Consider the following 24,712-nt stretch of genomic DNA (forward strand, 5'->3'; position numbering starts at 1 on the left):
TGGATCAGGGGTAAGTGGTATTGCATACCTGCAACATATTTCTTACAGGTACTCCGTACCACGCCGTACCCCCTTACTTGCAACACTGACTCCGTGTGAATAGCAACCTTCTCCATCACTTTCTATGGTCACACAAGAGCTTCAGTTTTTTCTTTCATCGTTTTTTTTTTAGAGTTGCATTTATGTTGTTTTTCATGTACATTGCTACCACTCCTCTGATTCTTCCCATTCTATCCTCCCTAAATAATGTTGTCCTGGTATAGCTACAGTATGTGCCAGTCATGGTTCTCATTGCACCATGATTCCATAATAGCCACAATATTCAGATCATCCCGGATAACTATTGCAATCAGCTCTGGAATTTGGTCTCCTAAGGTCTTGGCGTTTGCACATATAGCTGAGTTCTGTTTCTGCATCTGTTATTTTTAGCCATGTTCTTTACAACGTGGTTACACAACCCTTAGCCACGGCTTCCCCTACTAAATCTATAGATATAGTAAGTCTGGTTAAGACAAGCTGCATCTGATCTGACCCCAAAAAATCAAAGGAGAGAATTTTCACTGAGTTATTGTTGCATGCTGTCTGGTGTTAACAATGATTCACCAAACAATACCCACACATAGGCAATGCCAATTACAAGCAAGTCATTACATCAAACACTTTAAAAACATATATGGGTTTTTGCTTGAGAGAGAATATTCAGCTGGCATATGTAGTGTTCAACATGGCTGCAGTAGTGTTGGTTTGTGGTATGTTTATCTTCTGTTTACCTTTGGGTTAATGCCGGTATAATGCTGATATGGACATTCATACACTAAATACCCTGCTGTCCTAACCTATACTGAACAAGTAAGTCTTTATGTGCGCATCCTTAAAACTTTCTCTTCACCACACACAACTCTTCTACATTAAAAAGGTGGTGATTAAATCTATCAATTGCTACTCCGTAAACCACACTCAATCACTATAAATTATTGACATAGTACCACTTATACCCACGTTTGAAATGTAACCTATAAAATGTAATCATTGCTTTTATATTCAAACTTCATTCACTTGCATCACATACAAGTCGATTAGGAGAGAGGAGCAGTCAATTCACAATTGGTATCAGTTAAAACTATAACTAATAACATGCCTGTAAAACAGCAATATTGATTTTAAAGCACTTTGACACTTTAGAACTAGACACTTCATTTACTAGACACCCTGCCATCCTAGAAGGCTGGAATCCTAATCTATACTTAAAGTAAATGTGTTACTGCTACAATATAATTGTATAATTGTATAATTGACTCAGAACTGTCCTTTATTCCTCACATTCAATCTGTCTCTAAATCATGTCACATGCATCTAAAAAAAGATATCCAAAATTCATCTGTAACCTTACAGGGGCGGAATGGGACTTGATTCCGGGCCGGGGGGGGGGGGGGGGGGGCGGCCGTATGTAATGCGTGTGTGGGGGGGCGGTATGGAATGCGCGCTGGGGGTGGGTGGTGGTATGTAATGCGCGGGGGGGGCGGCTCACCTGCTGCTGCTTCTTCTTTCTGGGAGGTGCTGTGCCGCTTGAAGGCCCTGGGAGCAGCTTCCCACGGCCATTTTGGACTTGGGCAAAGTGCTGCGGCCTCTGGCCGCGGCCCAGCCAGCCCTGGGGGGAGCGCAGCTGGCCCCTTTCTAAAGCGTTTTGGGCCGGCCCACCTGGAAATGGCCTGGTTTACCGGTGGGCCAATCCGTCCGTGGTACCTTACCTCTAATCCATGAACTCATTATATCACACATTGATTATTGCCTCCTTACCGGCCTTATTTATTTATTATTTATTTACAGTTTATTATATAACGCAGCAGATTCCGTTGCGCTTTACAATAGTAGACAGTGATAAAACAAACTGGGTAACAACAGACTTGGAGGTATGAGGGCCCTGCTGCAAGCTTACAATCTATAGGGATATAGGAGGGAAACACAAGGACAGATACCAGTAATAGCATAGCAGTCCCACCAAGTTGCAAGTCCAGAAGAAAAGCTATATAATACATAAGTGCCTCAGGGGGTTATGTGTGTAGAACTTAACTACAGTATGAAGAGGTGAGTTTTCAGGTAACACAGGCTGCCATGTCACTCTGGGGGGGGTTTGATGCTCATCTCTATCTGGGGGGAGGGACCTGCTCTCAACTGCCGCCTTCCAGTGGCCCTGCTTCGACGTACATTAAGATTCTCCTCTAGCCTCAAAACTTTCAATTGTTCCCTGAAAACTCACCTCTTCAGACCAGCTTATCATATTCCAGAACCCCCACACAACCTCCAGTAGCATTCACATCTAAATGCATCCCATCAGGACTGATTTGTAATCTGGTGGGACTGCCCTGCTATAGAAACCTATTCTTCTTATCCCTCCTATTATCACTATAGATTGTAAACTTGCGAGCAAGGCCCTTCTACCTGTCAATTTGTTTCTACCAAGTTTGTGTAATCACTGTTGTCTCCAATTGTAACACTATATAGGTAACTGTAAGTAAATAAATAATAAATAATATAATCACTTGTATCATGATATTCACTGCTCCATAAACTTTGAGCAGAAAGCAGCTCAGTTTTGTCTTTTGAGCTGCTTTCAGCTGAAAAGCCACCCAGTATGTAAGGAGCAACGATGAGCAGTGAGCGATGATGCATGCTCCGACATCATCGCTGGCCCGGCCGCCCATCTGCTGGTATTAACAACAGATGAGCGATGGAGTGGCCATAATTCCATAGCGTCCTGCTATGGAAAGTCATCCGTCCCTAGGAAAATTGCTAAAATGGGTGAAAATCCCTCATTGTGTATGCACGGAACGATTTTAAGTTCAGCAATTTTCCCCATCATTGCTGTCTGCACTCACAGGAAAAATCACCCAGTGTGTATGCACCTTTAGTTGTATGTAAAATTTGTAACCGATGTCACTCCCAGGGCAGGCTCTAACCGCTCAGCAGAGGATGCAGGGCAGGGAGGTGTCGGGTAAGAAAGGCGCTCTCCCTGCTTTACATCCCCTGCTGTCCTCTGTGGCTGCCAGCAGCGCCTGTGTAACACTGCATTACAGGCAGCAGCACTGACAGCACAGAGGATCCCTCCCTGCTCCTAAGCAATCTGGTCAGCACCATGGCAGGGACAAAAAAAGGGATGGGGCTAATGGCCAGAGGGGGCGGAGCTACACAAATGGAGTGAGCTACAAGGAAGGAAGACTGTCTAATGGAAAAAGAACAAGGACAGGATGAGCTGCCAGCCTGAAGTGCCCTGAACTAGTTGAGTAAAATTAAGTGAGCATACTGCAACTGGTGTGGGCATATGTACAGGCAGCGCTACTACTGTCGGCAACTGATGTCGGCGTTACCTATAAGCAGCACTATTCCTGTTGGCAACTGTTTTGGGCATATGTACATGCAGCGCTACTACTGTTGGCAACTGATGTGGGCGTTACCTATAAGCAGCACTATTCCTGTTGGCAACTGTTTTGGGCATATGTATAGGCTGCGCTACTGCTGTCGGCGACTGGTGTTGGTGTGGGCGTTACGTAGAAGTGTGCGTGATATTATATGTGCATTATGGTGTGCGGCATATTGTGTAAGGGGCATTAAGATGTGTGAAAATACATTATGGGCATTACTGTGTGTGGTATAATGTGTTATGGGCATTACAATGTTATTAGTACTTTTATATGGCCACGCCCCTTCCCCATGAAGCATCGCTCTTCTGCAATTTTACGTGCGCCTCCGGCGCACACTCTCCTATTTTGGTGTGGTGGTGGGGCACTCACCAATTCCCTTTCTGGCACAGGGTACTAAAATGGCTAGTTACGCCACTGGTTCTGTTGTGCTACTGTGTGGTGTAATTTGGAATGGGATTACTATTGTTTGGCCATGCCCATTCCTTGTGAGAGGACATATCTTTCTTTCGGAGTGCACTGTCCCTTTGTAAAGTTTGGGAGGGCACAAATTTATTGTTTGAAGGAGGGTGCTGAACACCCTAGCACCGGCCCTGGTCACTCCCCAGAACATTATGGGGACACAAATCTCTCCAAAATACTGCGTATAGACCCGCATGAGAGATCATCTGCAGGTATCCTATTCATAAATGTAAAATAACAGTGATATTGTAGCCTCTTGCTCTGGCAATAAAACCCTCCAAACAAATTATTTGTAAACTTAAAGATCTATTGTGGGGAATTTTTTACAATAATCTGGGCACTCATTCTGTATAACAATGATTAAATTAGTGCTGCCTAATTTCGCTGTCATGGGGTGGAACATGTCTATAGTATACTAAGTCACATCCACATCTGCATCTTGGTTCAAATTTAAATTCTCCTGTTTTTATTTACAATAATTTCAGCCAATGAACCATCACTAGTCTTGTACATCCTAACCTTTTTAATGTATTCTGCTATTAGCATAGCACTATAGTAGCCAGGCTTGTACTGCTAAATGGGAAACTATTATGTATCTAAAGGACTATTGAAATCTCATTATTAATGTGACCTGTATTTGCCTCTTTACTTAGTACCAACATTGCACACTAAAAGTATGTGAAAAATGTAGCTCTCTGAAGAAAAAGTAACAAAATATATAGATATAAAGTAGACCTGCCACAGGTAATTAGGAATAATGAACCACATGGTAAACTGTATGCAAGGATTAAAGTGGGGGGAACGGGGTGGAAATGAGTTTCACCATCTGGTTTGGTAGGGCCCCTCCACCACAGCCCTGAACAGTAATTCCAACAGAAAGTCCGTTCCCGTGGCCAGTGGCAGACTGTGCTGGGAGGCAGGGTGCCTCATGTGCCCTCCGGGCCACTCTGTTGCCAAGTATTCAGGGCCATCTCCTCAGACTGCAGAAATTCCATTTCGGTTCAGCCTCCAGTAGTTTACATGTGTCTGTAGCAGCGGTCATTGCTGTCAGCCGCAGTCACATGATTACACTGCGCTCCTCTCCTTTACTTTGTTCTACAGGGCTACAGAAGCCACATAGGTCCAAAATTAGTAATGAAGCATACATTGTGATGTGGCCATGCTGTCATGCATAGGTGGTCATATCATACTTGCCTACTTTTGAAAACTAGTTTCAGAGAGATTATAATTGGTAGCAGAATTTTGCACCGCACTCCATTGAAGGGGCATGTCATGCTCCACCCAATGGGCGTGGTTTGTTCCATATATAGAGAGATTGTGAAAAGAGATTGTTAATGTGGCATGTGTAATTTAAAATGACATATCCAAATGTAGATCAGCCCCAAAGCAGTTAGTGAGAGCTACTATACTTGATAAAGTGTTGGAAAATGGTGCAGATGATTCAATGTAAATGTATCTATCTCTCATTCCTTTTTTCCCAAAAACTGTAACAGTGTAATGTGGGCTAGGTGAAATGAAGGAGATTGTTAGTGAGAAAGAGAGGGAGTTTGCTGTTATTTCAGGGAGTCTCCTGCAGAATGCAGGAGGTTGGCAACTATGGGTCATATCAGTGTGGCTCTGTGCGGTTGTGCTCAGCTGTCAGCTGATCTGATAGCCAACGGCAGTGCTGAACAAGCAGGGGGCCAGCCATGACTAGGAATATGTTAGTGACACGACAGTCAAGATGCCGGTGGTTAGAATACCAATGCTACAGTAGCATCATAAAGGAGGGTACATTTTCTTACCCTGCCCAACCCCTAACCCTAAAATACTCCTCAGCCTAACCCTGCCCATGCAGCCTGACAATAACCCTCCCCACTAGTGCCTAACTCTCGTTTCCTGCCACCAAAACCTACCCCCCACCCAGCAGCCTGACCGTAATACCCTCTTAATGTCTAATTCTAACCATTCCTCTCCACAGCCTAAACCTAATTCCCTGCCTAACCCTAGGTCCCCCCACAAGTGCTTAAACTTACCTCCCCATTTTCCAGCCGCAAGCTAGCCCCATATTAATTCATACCTCCCAACTGTCCCTATTTCCTTAGTATTGTCCCCATAGTTGTCCCCATAGTAGTAGCCCATTAGTAATGTCCCCATAGTAATGTCCCAGATAGTAGCCCCTATGACAGCCCCCTCCCCCCTCAGCAAACAGAACAGATACGCCTGTGCTGTCTGAAATTAACTGCGGGAATGAAGATGGTGCCGATAAACAGGACTTATATAGAGTCTGTCACCACCAGTGCCGGTGTGGGGAAGAGGTACTAATTACAAGGGCCCGGGCTTGCTGGAGGGGCCCAGTGGGGGCCCTAGTCCGACTCCCCCTCCCAGGCTGCAGCAACAGCACCCACATACAGCATGTGCTGTGCTGACAGCAGGATCAGCATGAGCATCTCACTGACAGCATGAAATTAGATGCGGCCTTAAGACTTGAAATAAGAAGTCAACTTGAAAAGAGGTGGGGCCTTGATGACTTGAAAAGAGGTGAGGCCTTGATGAGTTGAAGAAGAGGTGAGGCCTTGAAGACTTGAAAAGAGGGGATGCATTGAAGAATTGAAAAGAGGTGATCAATGTGGCAGTCTTGAACTGGAGAATAACCATGTAGGATGGACCGGAGATAACAGAGTTATCTGCAGGCTGGAACGGGAGAATAACAATATAGAATGAACCAGTGCTGATGGAGTTAACTGCAGGCTGGAACTCGGGACTTACCACATTTAATGAACCGGTGCTGACAGTTAACTGCAGGCTGGAACTGAAGAATAACCAGATATAATAGACCTATGCTGATAGAGTTAACTGCAGGCTGGAACTGGAGAATAACCAAATAGAATGGCTGGAGCAGAAAGGGTTAACACAAGCTGAAGCTGAAGGGTATCACATATGCTGATCCAAAGATTAGCTGGAGCTCAGGATGCTGATCCCTTTAGGAATAAGGTAAGCATTGCACTGGAGTCAGTCTGTGGGTTTCGAGAAAATTTGTATTTTTCGGGCTCAGCTGATTGGTGACTGGCCCAGGAAGCGTGCAGGGATTGGTGGAATTCAACAAGATGTTGTTCAGAGTGCAGACCTGTAGTTTTTACTACCATGAGACATGAGGATACCGGAGCCCGCAGCCAGAGACTAACACGGCACCCAGACCACTGGGCGGAAGGACTGATGACCTGCCAGACAGTCCAGACCGGTAAGAGCCTCAACCGGCCATAACAGGTCTTGCAAGAGTCCAACTGCAGGAAAATGATGTTCAGCCTTGTTCTGGTTCACGGAAGATCAAACCCTCATCAAGCCGCCCTTGGATCAGGAAACTTCAGGGGGGTTTGGTTCTCTAGGAACGGAACCTGATCATGCCTAATGAGTGTATCCCATATATACCTGTAGCACAATACCACTGTAATACTTACTATGTTTCCAGGAGGGTTGGGCATAGTGCAGAGAAATATAAAGGTTGCTTGACGGACATCTTTAATGATAGAATTTAACAAAGCGAGGACTAAGGGGTAAATTTACTAAGATGTGAGTTCTATTGAAGATCTGATGTTGCCCATAGCATCCAATCAGAGTATTCTTCTTATGTATTTAGCACCTTCTAGAAGATAATAGTTAGAATCTGATTGGTTGCTATGGGCAATATCTCATCTTCAATAGATCTTCCATCATAGTAATTTTACCCCTAAAGGCATGATGTCCATGAAGGATTGGAGAGCCCAGACTTCCCCTTGAAGTATGAAGTATGAAGTATTAAAGATTATCAAGAGACAATTTTTTCTGTGAAGAATTCCTTCAACCAGTTTTTATAGCCGTATTTGGGACAATTGGAAGTATGTATAAAGGATTAGCAAATTTGAACTTTTTACTTACTGTAAATTTTCAGTGTCATGTTTTTTATGGGATTAAAACCATATTTTCCTAACGGCTTGTTTTCATACCCTTTTAAACGCATTGTGTACGCTAACTTGCTCAGCTGTATGTATTTAATACAAGATCATAAACAAAACTGTATGTTTTTAATTCCAAGTTGTGGCATTTCTCAATTTGAAGAGATAACTTTTTAATTACTTTAACGAAAACCAAATGGTTAAACTTTAATAAGAAACAGATGATCCTGAGCATTTTTTATTCTTTTTGTTTAAACAGAAAAAGAATGTTTTATCTGTCGTGAAGAAGAGAGAAAAGGCCAAGAAGAGCCGCAAAACTTCTGTGACTGCACAGATTTAACTGTACACGGCCGTTGCTTGCTGACATGGATAAAGAAAGTAAGTAAATGTCTTCTAAAAAGGCCCATACATGAGTAGAGGCAATCCTCGTGATCCGCCAATGTGCTGGAAGCCGGGATCTGCATACCAGATGTGCTTATCAGCCGCCATCAAAATTATAGCATGGAAAAAAAGTGCAAATTCTGATATCCCTGCCTGCAATCTTGGAATCAGGATTTTTACACATGTTTAATTTGCCAGATCCTCTGACGTAATGGTCATGTGATTGGGGGATTGCCCCAATATATTTCTGGTGTATGGGCCCCTTTAAGTCTTTATTATGTTTGTGATTTGTCAAATGTGGAATCCTGAGTTACTTTTTCTGATTTTTCAAAATAATTTAATTGTATTAAAATATCCTGTGGGTCAATAACACTTGATATGTTCACCTACAGTATTAGTGGTTTGGGGATTTTATTTCTATTTATTTTCTTCTTTTAAATGTATATGGTTTGGTTTGCAGTAATAAAAACAGCTGCATGTAGAGCAACAGCTGCATGCCTTTGACTTTAAGTAGAATGGTCCCATAAACTGTGAGTTTTCTGTGGGTTTTTTTCACGAAAGATCAGTATCCCATGGCTTTGAAATTTGGGGCCAATTTGTCAACAAGTTTTAGCTATCTAAAACTAGTTTATGATAAATGGTGCTTCAGCCAATCAGCTTCCTGCTATCATTTTTAAACCACATGCCAGATGATTGGCTGTTGCAACATTTATCATACATGATGAGGAGTTTTAGAAAGCAGAAACTCATTAGGCCCCTTTTGTTTTTCTATTCCATTCTATCGATGGCTCTAGACACAGCTGGTTTAGTATTGTGCACATTCTAGTGCACCAACTTGCAATGCAGTAGGAAGAAGATGAATAAAGCTAATGCAATTGGCAGCTGAGAATGATGTCATCTTTCCCGATGCTTCACTCATTGTGTGTTCCATGATGATAATTATATAATAATCATGGAAGGCCTGTCCCATTTCCAACCAGCATGTTCGTTTAATGGCTCCCAGTTAGGGTGGCCAATCCCGAGATCGGGATCGGTGGGATCCATGGTTTTGGCCCCAAAATGTCCGGAATTTGAATCCCAGGATTTCGGGATTTCGGGATTGATTAGTCTTTTGCCAGGCAGCATCTGAGCTCTGGTCTCTGTGACATGTTCCATGACACTGGAGGCCATGGGCGGCGAGCGGGTTCCAGCGGCGGAGGTCCAGCAATGTGGCCTGTGCAGGCCACAGCGGTGCACCTCTGGCACAGGAACACGCTTGCAGTACCCAACCTCTACTGGATGCACACAGCAATCACATCCGTCCGGCATCGCAGCTGCCACCTTCCCCGCTCCACCGCAGAAAGGCTCCACTAATGTAAGAAGGACAGGGGTGGTTTTCTTTTAGGGATGCCAATTCCGGGATCCCGGGAATCCCGGGATTGAACATTTTTCAATTCCGATTCCCGGGACTGAGAAAAAAATGTCCCAGGATTGGCATCACTAAAAGAAGTGCTAGAATGTCAGGACAGACCTTAGCCTAGCAGGGGAAAGAACACACTGCCATCAACGTGGTCAGAGTCAGAGAGTGTGGCAGAGTTTGGCAGAGCAGATACATGGGCTGATACATTGGCTGAGCAGACACTAAGTTGATCTGGTAATATGTCAGGCCCTTTTACTACGTATAATAGCCAATGGAGATTAATCACTCATAAACATTGGAAGTTGTAAGAATATTTGAAACATAGGAATAGAGGAACAATAAGACAAAGTATACTTTGCCACAATTTTGTAAATTGAGCTGTGGATGTTGAAATAATGAAAATGAACTACTTTATTTCATGAAATAGGTAAGGCAGTGTTGCTAAGGGTGAAGGGTGGGTAGTTATTGGTTACCCTGGCCCAGACTTGTTGGAGAGGCCTGGCAAAGCTGCCGAGATACACACATGTCCACATGTACAATGTTGCTGAGGGGGACATATGTAGTAGTTTGTTAATTATTTTTGTTCAGAGGGGGCGTGGCTTCTTCTCACTTATATGACCCCCCTCTAGTACCAAGGCCCTGTGCAACTCTCTGTAGTACTTGGTACGGGTTTGTAAAACCAAATAAACCCTCTACTCTTGCACAGTGAATGAAAAGTTTGATTTAGTTTGAAAATGTTGTAGTCAATTCAGCATACACAACACATTTCTTCTTAAACATGTGAATTTCATACGTAAATGTCTCTTGCCTCTACTGGTACAGTATATATTGTATTTTTGCCAATACTGACTTTTCATTACTCTCTTCTGGAAAAGACCTGGATGGGGAAGCAGGGGCAAACGCAGGATTTTCAGAAGGGGGTTTCCGGAGATGGACCCAGTATATGCCGGGCCAGTTAAAGTATTATAGATAGACCAAATGTATACAAATAATAATATATATATATATATATATATATATATATATATATATATATACACATACAGGGGCAGCAACAGCAGTGTAGACCCCTAGTCATAGCAATGTATTGGGGCCCCTACAGATCCTCCAGCTTTGATGTCCCACGGGTGGTAGGGGGTATTATATCAATCGCTCAGCATGTAGGGCCTGGATCAGTCATTTCCACTAATTACCCCTTTACTGCACAGATGGTGGGAGATGGGATGGGAGAAGGGGGCATTGGGCTGAATGAAGGGACCCTCATACATAACTTCCAGGGTGGTAGAGGATGTTTAATATGCAGAGGAGGGGTGTATAGTGGAGTGGGCTTATTATTCATAATTTTCTGGTGGGAGGACAGCTTGCTTGACTGCAGATATCTCCAGTTCCCGGAAAAAGATTTCTTAGATTTTAATTGGAATTAAAAACTAGTTAATCCCACCTACCAAATGGTATTATGGACTAGGGGATCAGAGTTTAGGAGGCAGAGCAATCCGCCAATGAGAATATAAAACTACATACCAGGTGTGTGGAGCTGGAGCAGTAACCTGCTGCTGGAAGGCTGATATCTCTGGTTTTTGAATAGTAGAGACAAGCTGCTAGTGTCCATCAAAGAGGGAGAGTCCCAGCTTTTGGAATATACTCTCAGAAAAACTCTATGTCAGACAGAACCTGAAATATCTGACTGGGAAGAGCAATTAACAGGCTTGGATGGGGACCACTGCTTTGAAGTCAGATATCTCCGGTTCCCAAGGGCCGATTTTTAAAATTCTTGTACCCATGGAAAGAGGGGACCCTCAGCTGGGGGGTTTCTGGGTACTCAGAAACTCCCCCTGCGTGCGCTACTGGGAAGTTATATCTGGTGGATCGGGGATGCAACATTCTTGGGCTTGTAGCACATGCCCTGTAGTTTATAGCCTCAGTTAGCATCCTATCACAACTTGGGTAGTGCTTCCTGTCATGTTCTCACCCTCCATTGTTAAAACTGTGGGGACAGGGCTGGGGTGATGTTCATCGCATCATCCAATATCCGGGCTGCATACGTCACTTGTGCAGTAACAAAAGAATGGCTAACTCTGTTGGAAAGCCAGCAGAGCCATTGGGCATTTTATATATATATATATATATATATATATATATATATATATATATATATATATATATATATATATATATATATCTTATATATTTGGCTACATCTGTCACTCAAAGTGTGTCTGGAGCTGTAACGCTGGGTTGTGGACTTCCATCTTAATTTATGATTGTCATCACCTGTTTTAAACAGGGTAATTGATAAGAAAGGTGTTTAAGCACAGGTGATGGTAATCCATAAATTAAGAAGAAAGTCCAGAAACAGAGCAATGTGTCCCTCATGGAGAGGGTCATGTTGGGAGGTATGCACCTTCCTCCCTGCCCCCCCCCCCCCCCCATTCACGGCATCCCACGATTAAATGGCACATGCAAAACACTGACATGGCTATGGTCGACAATGAAAAAGGTTGACAAGATTTATTTTTCACTTTTTCAATGTTTTTATATTCATTCTCATGTGTCGAAATGGACACCAATGAAGTGCCACACTTATGTCAACATTTACATATGTTGACCTTTCTGTGTTGATTTTTTCTTGTGGCGATTCGCGGCACCCCCCGCCACCCCCCTCCCGTGATTTGCAGCACACCCCCCGCAATTCGCGGCACCCACGGTGACTCCCGCGATTCGCGGCCCCACCCTGTGACACCACCCCCCCTCCTGCGATTCGTGGCCCCCCCCGACCCCCCCTCCCACAATTCGCGCCAACCCCCCGGGCCCCCCTCCCGCGGTTCACGGTGACCCCCACGACCCCCCCTACCTCGATTCCCACCCCTGAACCCCCTTCTGTCATTGCGGCAACCCCCCGCCCCCGCGACCCACCCTCCCGCGATTCACTGCAACCCCCCGCGCCCCCCCTCCCACAATTCCCGGCACCCCCCCCGCGACCCCCCCTCCCGCAATTCACAGCATCCACCCATGACCCCTCCTCCCGTGATTCGCGGACACCCATCACCTCCTCCCTCCCCTCCCCACCCCGCACGCGATTCACGGCAACCCCAGGATTAAATGGCACATGCAAAACACTAACACAGCTATGGTCGACAATGAAAAGGTTGACATGAGTTTTTGAAGATTTATTTTTCTTTTTTTGAATGTTTTCATATTCATTCTCATGTGTCGACATGGACACTTAGTCAACATTTACATGTGTTGAACTTTCTGTGTTGATTTTTCTTGTGGCGATTCGCGGCACCCCCGCGACCCCCCTCCCGCGATTTGCAGCACACCCCCCGCAATTCGCGGGCAGCCCCGGTGACTCCCGCGATTCGCGGCACCCCGCGACCCCCCTCCCACGATTCGCGCCGGCCCCCCCTCCCGCGGTTCACGGTGCCCCCCACGACCCCCCTACCGCGATTCCCCACCCCTGACCCCCCCTCCTGTCATTGCGGCAACCACCCGCCCCCGCGACCCACCCTCCCGCGATTCACTGCAACCCCCCGCGCCCCCCCCTCCACAATTCGCGGCACCACCACCCCCCCCCCCGCGACCCCCCCTCCCGCAATTCACGGCATCCACCCACGACCCCTCCTCCCGTGATTAGCGGACACCCTTCACCCCCTCCCTCCCCACCCCCGCGCGCGATTCACGGCAACCCCAGGATTAAATGGCACATGCAAAACGCTGGCACGGCTATGGTCGACAATGAAAAAGGTTGACATGAGTTTTTGAAGATTTATTTTTCTTTTTTGGAATGTTTTCATATTCATTCTCATGTGTCGACATGGACACCGATGAAGTGCCACATTTATGTCAACATTTACATGTGTTGAACTTTCTGTGTTGATTTTTCTTGTAGCAATTTTTTTCCAGTGACAACTATGAACTATGTGCACGTCAACCTACACATCATCAACCAATTCTTTGTATAATATATAACACCTGTTCTGTTTTACTGTAGGTGTTTTAAGTCAGACCTTTTACTGCTACTATTACTGTTTATGTAAATGCATTCTGAATGACAGCAACATCCTACCATCCTTCTACAAGAACATATAACCAACTAGGTGATTCATCGCGCCCCGTGCCCCTCCCCTCCCCGCAATTCACGGACCCCCCGCGCACCCCCCTCCCGCGATTCGCAACTCCCCTCGCGCAATTCACGCCCCTCCCACGCTTTGCGGACCCTCTCCCGCGATTCGCCGACACCTGCGCCCCCCTCCTTGATTCACGGCACCCCCGCGCCCCTCCCGCAATTCACGGCACCCCTAAGCCCCTCTTTAGTCCCCCATATACTCACACACCCCTATCACTACCCAGCTTCCTGCTCTCCTGAACCGTAACTTCCACCACTGGGGAGTCGCTGACGCTGTTTTGCCCACATGCCCCTATTATGCCTCATAGCCCAGCCCTCCTGCTCTCATGCACCCGAACTCCCACCCAGTAGGAGGAGACACTGACTAAGGGCCACCATCCTGTACTGCCACGCTGGACCCTCACCCACTGGCAGAAGCTGCACAGTATCTCCCACCCTCCTCTTTAGTCCCCCTTATGCCCACAAACCCCTATCACTACCCAGCCTCCTGTTTTCCTGTGTCGTGACCTCCGCCAGTGGGGAGCCGCTGACTCAGAAACACCCTACTATACTATTGCACACACACCTAAACAACATGCACACACAGCCCCCCCCACACCCACAAATGTCACTGTACCATCCACACTATCAATGTACATCTTACTCTGTAACCGCTTTTTAATTAAACAAAACAATACACACCCCCTTCAACATCATATGCTCTCTATTTAACACATTTCACCTATAACTCAAGTTGCAATACAGGCCATCTTTCATACAATTCTAACCATCTTTCTCATATGCAAATGTTCACAAATTAAGGGGGCGCAGCCCCTTACGACGGTGTGAAGAGCCCCCGTAGGGCGCGATGAATCACCTAGTATATATATATATATATATATATTTTTTTTTTTTTAACACATGGTTAAAGAGAGGAAAATATGCAGGTTTAATTTTGTACCAAAATATTTTTATACTGTATGTGTTAATCCTCTTCCTCCCTTTTTCATACAGTTAGTGCACAATCTTTAGATATTATGCAATATATTAAATAGAATTCTATTCATATAGAAAATGTATACTTTCATATGATTTGAGTCATTTGTGTATGTGGCCAGCTTATTGCTTTTATGACTTAAAGGTTTCTCCTTCAATGCATTGTCAATCATGCCAAAAACGTCATGCCTTTGGTAATGTTGTTGACTCTGCGCAATATAACTTAATGCAGTTTTATGTTGCAATATAAACACAAATGACGTGTACTTCAAAGAAACAGATTTTATGTTTAAAGATATAGTGATCCACACGTGTTGTCTCCAACAGCTGGTTTGTACAATAGCATTCCAACAATCAACTCCCATCATTAGGCAGGTCCTAATGTAGCCAAACCGGATTATACCACTTTACGTTACACCACATAATATATAAATAATGCACTTATTCTCTTGTCTATTTTTCCAAGACAAAAGTTTATTACTTTTGTTTTGTTATTTTAATGTTTGTTTTTTAAAGTTTAAAATGAAAAAGGGGCTATCCTATTGGTAAGCTAGTGACTAATAGGGAGTTTTCATATTTGTTTTAAATATTGCTTGATAAGCAGCAGTGGTTGGGGCTAATAGAATAGCGCCAAAGAATCCTGTCTCTAATGTTTTGTATTTAAATTGGTCATATTCAAATAGAGAAGCCACACCAACTATTTGGATTTTAAAGTGCACTGCAACCACACATCAGGAACCACTATGGGATATAAACATCATCATTTGCATTTGCAGATGGACAAGTTATACATTTTTGCATAGCTCTGTCCTTATCTGATTTGAACATAACATAGCTGATGTGTCTTTATTGCAAAAGTAGGCATTTTTAGGGGCAGCAACAATACATTCATTCAGATCAGTGGCAGCTCCAGAAGTGGGGCTGCAGCACAATCCAAATTTCAAATAAGGGAGCCCCACCATCAGCCAGTGATATTTGGCAGTATTCGGAGTGGCAGATTATGTGCCTCCCTTATTTGAAATTTGGATTGTGGATCCACCATAACTTGTAGGATTGTCATTGATGTTTTTTCCAAATCAGAATCAGGCTTTTTCCTTTGATGTGTACAAGGTTAAATAAAAAAAAACTTTTTATCAATTGATAAATTGTTACATATATTATCCAAAAAACAAGTAAGTTTTCTTTTGTATACAATCTTTTGAATATTGTCCTTATAGGAATGTGTATGGAATTGGATGGAAAGGTATAAAAGTCATGTTGCTCGGAGATGAGGTTGATGGTTTGTGAATTGAAGATTAAAGATTGAAGATTGGTTTGGTCATGAAGATCAGTGGTTTCACAAGAAATTTCATGGCTGAGGCAGATGCAGTTAGTAGGGAACTTGCTCAATTGATGATTTTATTTATTCCTTTAGGCATGTCTCCAGTGTCCATATATCTATTTGGGCACATTCCTATCCATTGTGTTCAAACTAGGACTGAGATTGGTGGCACTTATATATTTGGAATTGGTAGAGTGTTATGTCCCAGAATTATGTATCCCTCAAATGCATAATCTACAGTAAATGGCTGGACATATCAACACTGAGACTAGAACTTTAATCCCACATGTTCAAAGGAAGTATTGGGTTTCTCTTCATATTAACAAATAAATTACACCAAATTGAAATACCAGTTGATCCAGAATTTTCAATCTGAGGTCAAGAAAGAAATCAAAGTCCTGAAGTCCATAATGATAGTGTGTACACAACAATGGTACAAAGGTAGGGAAAACTGAAATGACAGTAAGATGATGTTCTAGACAATTTGGATATTTGTCCATTTGCAGTTTTCCCATGATAGCAGCCTGGCTTTGTTTACTTTGTGAGTGCATGCTACATACACATTTAATAACACATCTGACACACAGGTAGAACCATTTTGCATTCCATTTTCAGTAATTTGTGTATTTCATTAAACTGTATATTTTCAGTGAATTGTGGATATTTTACATGTTTCTTGGGAAGGGGTTCCCTGAATATGTTCATGATGAATCTTATTTCTGTGTTACCCAGTTACAGTTGTTATATTGACAATGCTGCAATACTTGTTCTCTGTCACCTCTGATGCTTTTTTTAAAACAAAATATATATTTTATTGAACATCAAAAGTCATGTTCAGTACAAATCATACGACAAATAGTAAAGGCAATACAAATGAGGTGAAGAGAAATTTGGAGATGGGAAAAGCGCTATCCTGATGGTGTTGAAAAGGGTTGATAGTTGAGGGTGTAAAGAGAAGGAAAATGAGTCAGATAGTGTGAAGGTAAAATTAAGTTATTTATTGATATTTGAATAATAATATGCAAATACTATGTGCGAGCCAGACTTTGTATGACCAGGGGGGGGGGGGGGGGGTTTGCTGCGGGGAATAATGTTCGGCAGTTCTGGGTGGTGTTGCAGCCTTGTTACCCTAGGGGTAATGGGTACCCTTAATGGGTGTAAATGGTGTTTCAATACACCTAATCGGGGTCCCCAGTATGTTGGGAATTTTCCTGCACAAGTGTCGCCAGGGGAGAGTTCCCAAAAGGGTTTTCAGTTAGTCTGTTCTAGACTACTTTAGCTACCGTGGGTCCTGAGCCCAGGACCTACGGCCTCTCCTGACGATTTGTGTGGGAAATGGACAGTTTGGAATGTGACAGTCTGGCTTTAGTGGAGTGTGCAGAGAGGTGCCTCAAAGGGCTTCAGGCGATTCCTGCAGGAACCCCCTTACAATCACATAGGTAAATACCTATGCCCTCTCTGCTTCCTCACTTGGTGCAGTGTCCGTGGTGTGTCCTCACAGGTTGCTGCTGGCGGCGTCCCGCATCGCAGTGTGTGTAGACATTCACTCACGGTTTGCTGGGCGTCTGAGGAGGATGTCCAAATGGGAGATTCTCCGTCCGGAGCGGGTCCCAGGGCTCCCCTCGCTCTTTTCTGAGTCAGCGTGTCTTCCGGGTCTCTGTTGCCGCGCGACTTCCGGACTGGCGGTGTTGCGCAGCGCCTGCTGCTGGATCTGCAAAAGCGATGTTTTTCTTTCTGCAGGAGAAAAGTAGCACAAAGTCTAAGAATGCTTGTGTGGGTGTCCTTGTCCTATGTTGGCGACGCGTTTCGACCTTAAAGGCCTTTTTCAAGCTTGAAAAAGGCCTTTAAGGTCGAAACGCGTCGCCAACATAGGACAAGGACACCCACACAAGCATTCTTAGACTTTGTGCTACTTTTCTCCTGCAGAAAGAAAAACATCGCTTTTGCAGATCCAGCAGCAGGCGCTGCGCAACACCGCCAGTCCGGAAGTCGCGCGGCAACAGAGACCCGGAAGACACGCTGACTCAGAAAAGAGCGAGGGGAGCCCTGGGACCCGCTCCGGACGGAGAATCTCCCATTTGGACATCCTCCTCAGACGCCCAGCAAACCGTGAGTGAATGTCTACACACACTGCGATGCGGGACGCCGCCAGCAGCAACCTGTGAGGACACACCACGGACACTGCACCAAGTGAGGAAGCAGAGAGGGCATAGGTATTTACCTATGTGATTGTAAGGGGGTTCCTGCAGGAATCGCCTGAAGCCCTTTGAGGCACCTCTCTGCACACTCCACTAAAGCCAGACTGTCACATTCCAAACTGTCCATTTCCCACACAAATCGTCAGGAGAGGCCGTAGGTCCTGGGCTCAGGACCCACGGTAGCTAAAGTAGTCTAGAACAGACTAACTGAAAACCCTTTTGGGAACTCTCCCCTGGCGACACTTGTGCAGGAAAATTCCCAACATACTGGGGACCCCGATTAGGTGTATTGAAACACCATTTACACCCATTAAGGGTACCCATTACCCCTAGGGTAACAAGGCTGCAACACCACCCAGAACTGCCGAACATTATTCCCCGCAGCAAACCCCCCCCCCCCCCCCCCTGGTCATACAAAGTCTGGCTCGCACATAGTATTTGCATATTATTATTCAAATATCAATAAATACCTTAATTTTACCTTCACACTATCTGACTCATTTTCCTTCTCTTTACACCCTCAACTATCAACCCTTTTCAACACCATCAGGAAAGCGCTTTTCCCATCTCCAAATTTCTCTTCACTATAAGCAAAAAGGGACAGGGATACCCTTAAGGAAAAGCAGCACCTGAATTCAGGATAGGACACCACATAGGCAGAGCGCAGTGTTAAAAGACCATTTTCAATACAAATGAGGTACACATCACAATTTTCTAATATTTTCCAATAATATACAGAATAAAAGCAAAACAACGTGGCGACTCCTGTAGCAAAATAATGATACGGGAAGTACATTCCCGGAATTAATCACATATGGAAGGAAAGGAGAACAAGATGCATGATGTATCAAGAAAGCCACCATGACATATTAGCTACAAATAAACAACACAAAATCAAATAAAGAAAATAATAAAACAAAAAGAGAACAATAAATAAACAAGTAAACACTAGGAACACCTGCCCGCTCCCAAACTTAAAGGTGCCCATACACGGTACAATTGTTGGGTGCGATGAGATGCGGGCACCCATCACACATCTCAACGCACAGCTAAAAAAGTATGTGCTGCACATACTTTTTGTACTAGATCTCATCTCATTGCATTGCAAACCTATGCGATGAGATGTCGGGATGTCCTATGAATGCTGGGGTCATAGATTCCTTATGTAAGGATATTCCAGCCAGTCCATGGTAAACAGAAAGAGTAATCTATCAGTCGCCATGTTTAGGGAAGATGCTCCTCTGATTTTACTCGAGAATATATATTTTTATTGCAGTAAAATATTATTTTGCAGAGGCAAATTTAAAGTTTAGATTAAGATTAGAGTTAATGTCTTGGTCCTAGATATTCTCCTGTTCCTTTGCTCTGTGTTACAAAGCTTCCTGACCAAGCAAAAATGCAGAGCAGTGCCAACATTAAATATACAATATACAAACTGTAACAAGAAATGATACGCCTCACACAATAAACAATAACTCATAATAACATTAACAAAACTTCAAACTAGCATTAATAGTTTACATTTTACTTACACAATCAGTTCAGGACCAGCCAGGTAACGTGCCAGCACCTATAAGAGCAGAACTAAAAGTGGAAATAAATCAATTGGAGACACTAGAAATGATTTAAAAAGTCACACTACAGTGTGGATAAGCAGCATGGTTGAAATTAAGAATCCATTCTACAAGTATGTGTTGATCCTAAGAATTTAAATAATATGCCAAGATGTTCTCATTATCCTAATTATGACTGATTGCTACTTAGACTTCTGAAAGATTGATGCAGTGCATGATACCGCATAAAGCACCATTACAGAATGCTGAAAGGTACATCTTGGTTGCTAAGAAATCTCTAATACTGTCAATACAAATAATGGCATAAAATGTATCTGCAGATTTGGAACAGCTACGGCCTGGGTGACAGAGGGGGGGGGGGGGGGTAGCGTTTTAGGGCATAGTTGTCATCACCATCTATTCGGGTTCCACAATCTTCCTGAAGATGCCCACACATCTCCTGCTGCTTAAGAAATGACTGGAGTGCTTGGCATTGAATTCTAGAAGTGTGATTCTCTATGGGGAATCAAATCTGTCCCCCTTTAAAAAAAAATGTTTTTTTTTTAATGACTGTTGGTATAAAGTTCAACAAGACCACAGAGAACAGTACTCTAAGGAGTTAATTTATCAAAAAGTGGTTGAATAGTCTGCTGATTTTTTTCCAGCAGTTTTGGTCTCTGCCTTCAAACCTTCAAACCAGAAGAGATACTAAAGATGAATCCATTATTTTGTTACCTATTCACTGGTTTCTAAATTTGGCAGTTTATAAGGGCTTTTTTGGGTGCAAGGTTTCTTCCATAAATAAAAAAACATGTACCCTGATGACGTTCTTCCTTTCTTGGTATGCTTCTTATTTAGCTTGATTGTGAATCTCGAGGTGTGTATGAGGAGAATGCAAAAAAAGGGAAGGTTTTTTAGGGGACTGATTTCTGGTAAATTTGTGATATTTCAAGTGTCCCAGAGGTATAGATGTTCCTACCTCACTTACATAGCAATGTATGTAGCTAAGACTGTCTGGGTATCTTTTGCTTGACAGCTGTTTATTAACATCCGTTTTGCATACCTTACTCACATGCATATAAAATGTTACTTTCACATCAAGGTTTCTTTTTGGTAGCATACCAGCACTCACACTTGGAAGTCACTCACATCAAGGTTTCTTTATCCGTATAAAATCTTTTATTTAACTTTCATTAAAATTAGTTTTGGTACTTATGTAGTATCTGGGCTGCCGATTTCTAAATCGGGTCGGATCGGGCACATCGCATCGCATTCGACCATCGGATGCGATGCGATGACCCGATTTTTCCATAGGAATCAATGTTAAAACGGACTGAGTCCATTTTAACATGGAATTCAATGGGAAAAAGGGGTCCTTTTCATACCCCTACTATCCAAGTGGGCATGGAGTTGGATATAAACCTGTGGCGAGCGTAGCGAGCCACCGAGCCTGAAGCGTGGCGAGCGTAGCGAGCCCCGCGAGAGGACACAGAATATCAGTGTCGCATCGCATCTGATTGTATGCCTTAACTTAAGGCATACAATGAAAAAATCGGCAGCCCAGATACTACATAAGTACCTTAGTTTTTTACATAAAAAAGGGAGATGAGTCTGTTTGCTCATAGAGAGAAATGCATGGCCATATTGGAGTAGGAGGGACACCAGTACAAGACTATAGACCGGTTTTACAGTACATGTACTGAAGAATATTCTTTAATTGAAAATGCATTTATTGCAAAACAATCCAAGTCTGTATCTACGGAAGCTATAATTGTATTTATGATTTAGGAGGGATTTCTTAGGCTGCTCTCTAACAATTGATGTATGTAGTCTGTCTACCCTTGGAATGCCAAACACCCTATATAACAATAGGCTAATGCTGCGCCTCACATCCTATGGGGGAATTCAAGTGTTTTATGTGCCGGTGGCCACTAGTGCCCTCTGAAGCAATTCAAGTGTTGCTTGGCATGGGCAGTGTACAGCTGCCAACTCTGACAATACTGTTATAATATGCCTTGATAAAGACCCTGAGAGGGTAGAAACGCATTGGCGGCAGCAGCTTGGAGTCTTGTCTGATCACTGCACTCACAGATGAGGATTAAAGGGGATTGCAGGAGGAAAAAGAGACAGAACTTGGATGCGGCGAGCTGAGCGGCGCTTGTGGGACTTTGTTTAACAAGCGCATGGACAGTCCCGCTAATAGAGCACCCATCCGCTAAAAGTAACCTGACCTCCAGATGCAGCGAGAGCAGGAGGCGCACAGCTGATTGTAGCTGTCTGTGATCTGCGCACTGGAGTGAGGGACGTTCTGGCAGTCTCTCCGGCTCCTGCATTATTTACTGCAAGTGGAGTCAGTGACAATGGGATGCAGGAGAAACCAGGGGTTGCAGTGGCAGAGCAACCTCTGAGTATAATATCTCTCCTGAAAATATGGTATCTGGAGGCAAAGGGGTCACACGGTTAACCACAGTGGCAGTGTGTGAGTCTGTGATGTCCCCAGACCGAAAGAAGAGGTCCCTAACAGTCTTTACAGTGGAAGAGTGAGAGTGTACTCCTTTTTCTATTTTCTTGCTCCAAGCCTTTGAAAAGGTCACTATAAGACTGTGTCAAAAAGCCTCATAGGAGATACCCGGGAATAACAGCGTTCCCTATGAGACTATTGTTTTTGGCATATCATAGTTACCCAGAAAAGGTCTGGTTTGCTACATCAAGAATCCCCAGTTTCCCAATGATGCAGTGACTGTGTTATGTGAAGAATTGCTTAGTATTTTTATCGTATATGGAAGTTGGTTTTTTAGATGTGGAGTTTTTCATGTTTTTTTTAATAAATAAATTTTTGCAAATTTTTAAAGAGTGGACTGCACTATTCTTTGGAAGCAAGGACCATCCAGTTCATACTGATCCCAAGGGTCTAGCGCTGTGTGACAGCCTCAAAAACCTTTTTTGATTTTTCCAGTACTGTTATAATGGTCCATCATTTTGACAGGTTAACTAGATGATTCTCCATACTTGTCTAGACCCTTCATGATTTTGATGACGATAATTGCTGGAAATAGTTGGTCGATACACAATAGGTCGACACAGGAAAAAGGTTGATACAAGCAAAAGATCTACATGTAAATGATTGACATGGAAAAAGGTCTACATGAGTTTTTCATGATTTTTTAAAAATCCTTCACCATCCCAGTGGGCATAGATGAAGCGTATAAAAATGTTCCAAGTGCAGCACACTTATACGGTATCCATGTTGACATAAGTTAACATAGAAACCAACAAAAACATGAAAAACTAATGCTGACCTTTTCCTGTGTTGACCATTTTATGTCAACCTTTTGCTTGTGTCGACCTTTTTGACCATGTTGACCTAAAGCATGTCAACATTTTGACTGTGTCAACCTATTTCCTGTCTACCAATAGTGTCTGACCTAGCTGTCGATCTAATGGCCCAGACCCGTTAAAAGGTGGTAGCACTTGGAGAACAATACCATAATCTATTTTAGATTGCTCTGATTTATTAATTGTATGCTTGAAACGTGAATTCTGTGTTACCTACATGTTTGAAGATACCTCTAGTGCACAGATATATTTGTTTTATTCCAGCACTGACTTTAAGTTTTTAATTGTTAGCTTTTATTAAGGTTCATGACTTTTTTTTTTTTCATCCAATCTAACCACATTTTGTGAACATAACTAGCACTGAAATTCAATAACGTTTCTGGGCAAGTGCTCTACAAATGCCACCAGGGAACAGTTACAATACAGCTCTTTAAATTAACTGAAATGAAATACACATTTTGAATTTATGAACTGGAAAATAGTATGTTTTGGGTTTTCTATAACCTAAGAAATGTAGCACAGATACCGCAGAAGATTTTTTAATGTGTTTTTTTGTTTAGGAATTGTGTTTTTATTTCATGCGTGTACAAATGTGTAAAGCAAGCTATCTTCATATTTTAAGATAAAAGTGCTACCTTTAGTTGGATACCTTTTAACACAGGCGAAAACAAATGCTTTGTCCCTTTTTCATTTTATTTTGTTAAATCCTTGTAGTGGCATAACAATTTTTCCGTAGTTTTCTGGACAATACAAAACATGATTTATTTATTTTTTTATTTTTTTTATCTTAAAATTATATTGGCACAACACAATTATGAAAAGTTAGATTTATACCAATGCTGGAGTTTAATGGCCACAACATATGAGTTCGCCAAAATGTAGCTTCAGAATACTGAGCAGTATTGTCTTTTAATGTTATTTATTTAATTAAAGCTGTATTTCAAAATGCAATTTTTGAATATTTATTTTAATTTTAAAAAGCATATAAAAAAATCACTACAAAAAATGCAACATTGCAAACATTTGCTTATGAAATATAGCTGTATCTTGTAACCAATTTGCTTCCACTTTTTTTAAAGTGTGTGTGCGTATGTGTGTGATATATGTGTATATATATATATATATATATATATATATATATATATATATATATATATCAGAAAAGAAATACCCAGCGCAAAAGTCCTTTAGTATAAGGAAATGAAGTCCACAATGATCTCCACCATGTGTGCAGTTTTTCTCAACGGATCCTACCAAAGATCCAAGGATAGATACTTGCAAAAAAGATAGAGAAAAACGCACCAATGAGCCAAATGTAAACAACACTTTTACTTGTACTTATGCTCACATACAAAGGGGTTTAAAATCATATGCTTGCCAGCCACATGTAACATCCGATATCTGCACGAGATGGTATGCCGGATACACAGGAAAGGAAGCCGCTCAGTCGCTGACCAAGGACCACGGACTCAGCGCTCACCGCTCTCTGGACAACAGCCGCACATGCAGGATACACCGGTGGACAGAAGGACGTCTCCACGTCGGACCAAGTTAGCCACGCCCAACGCGTTTCGTCAACAGGAAGGACTTCGTCAGGGGGTGTGACACACCCCCTGACGAAGTCCTTCCTGTTG

General features: G+C 43.1%; 1 protein-coding gene across 2 annotated transcripts in view; it reads left to right on the top strand.

Annotated features, from left to right (window-relative positions):
* Window positions 1-24,712, top strand: part of LOC146026457 (uncharacterized) — a 396,721-nt gene that overhangs the window by 26,596 nt on the left and 345,413 nt on the right. For both annotated transcript variants that reach the window (XR_014454461.1, XM_083157147.1), the window contains exon 2: window positions 8,049-8,167. Coding sequence is in view for 1 of the 2 variants with exons in the window: in XM_083157147.1 (XP_083013273.1) it covers window positions 8,049-8,167 (119 nt within the window). In the remaining variant the exon portion in view is untranslated. The remainder of the gene's footprint in view (window positions 1-8,048; window positions 8,168-24,712) is intronic.

This window comes from Crinia signifera, chromosome 8 (assembly GCF_055691185.1).
Source record: "Crinia signifera chromosome 8, ASM5569118v1, whole genome shotgun sequence".
NCBI classification, from domain to species: domain Eukaryota; kingdom Metazoa; phylum Chordata; class Amphibia; order Anura; family Myobatrachidae; genus Crinia; species Crinia signifera.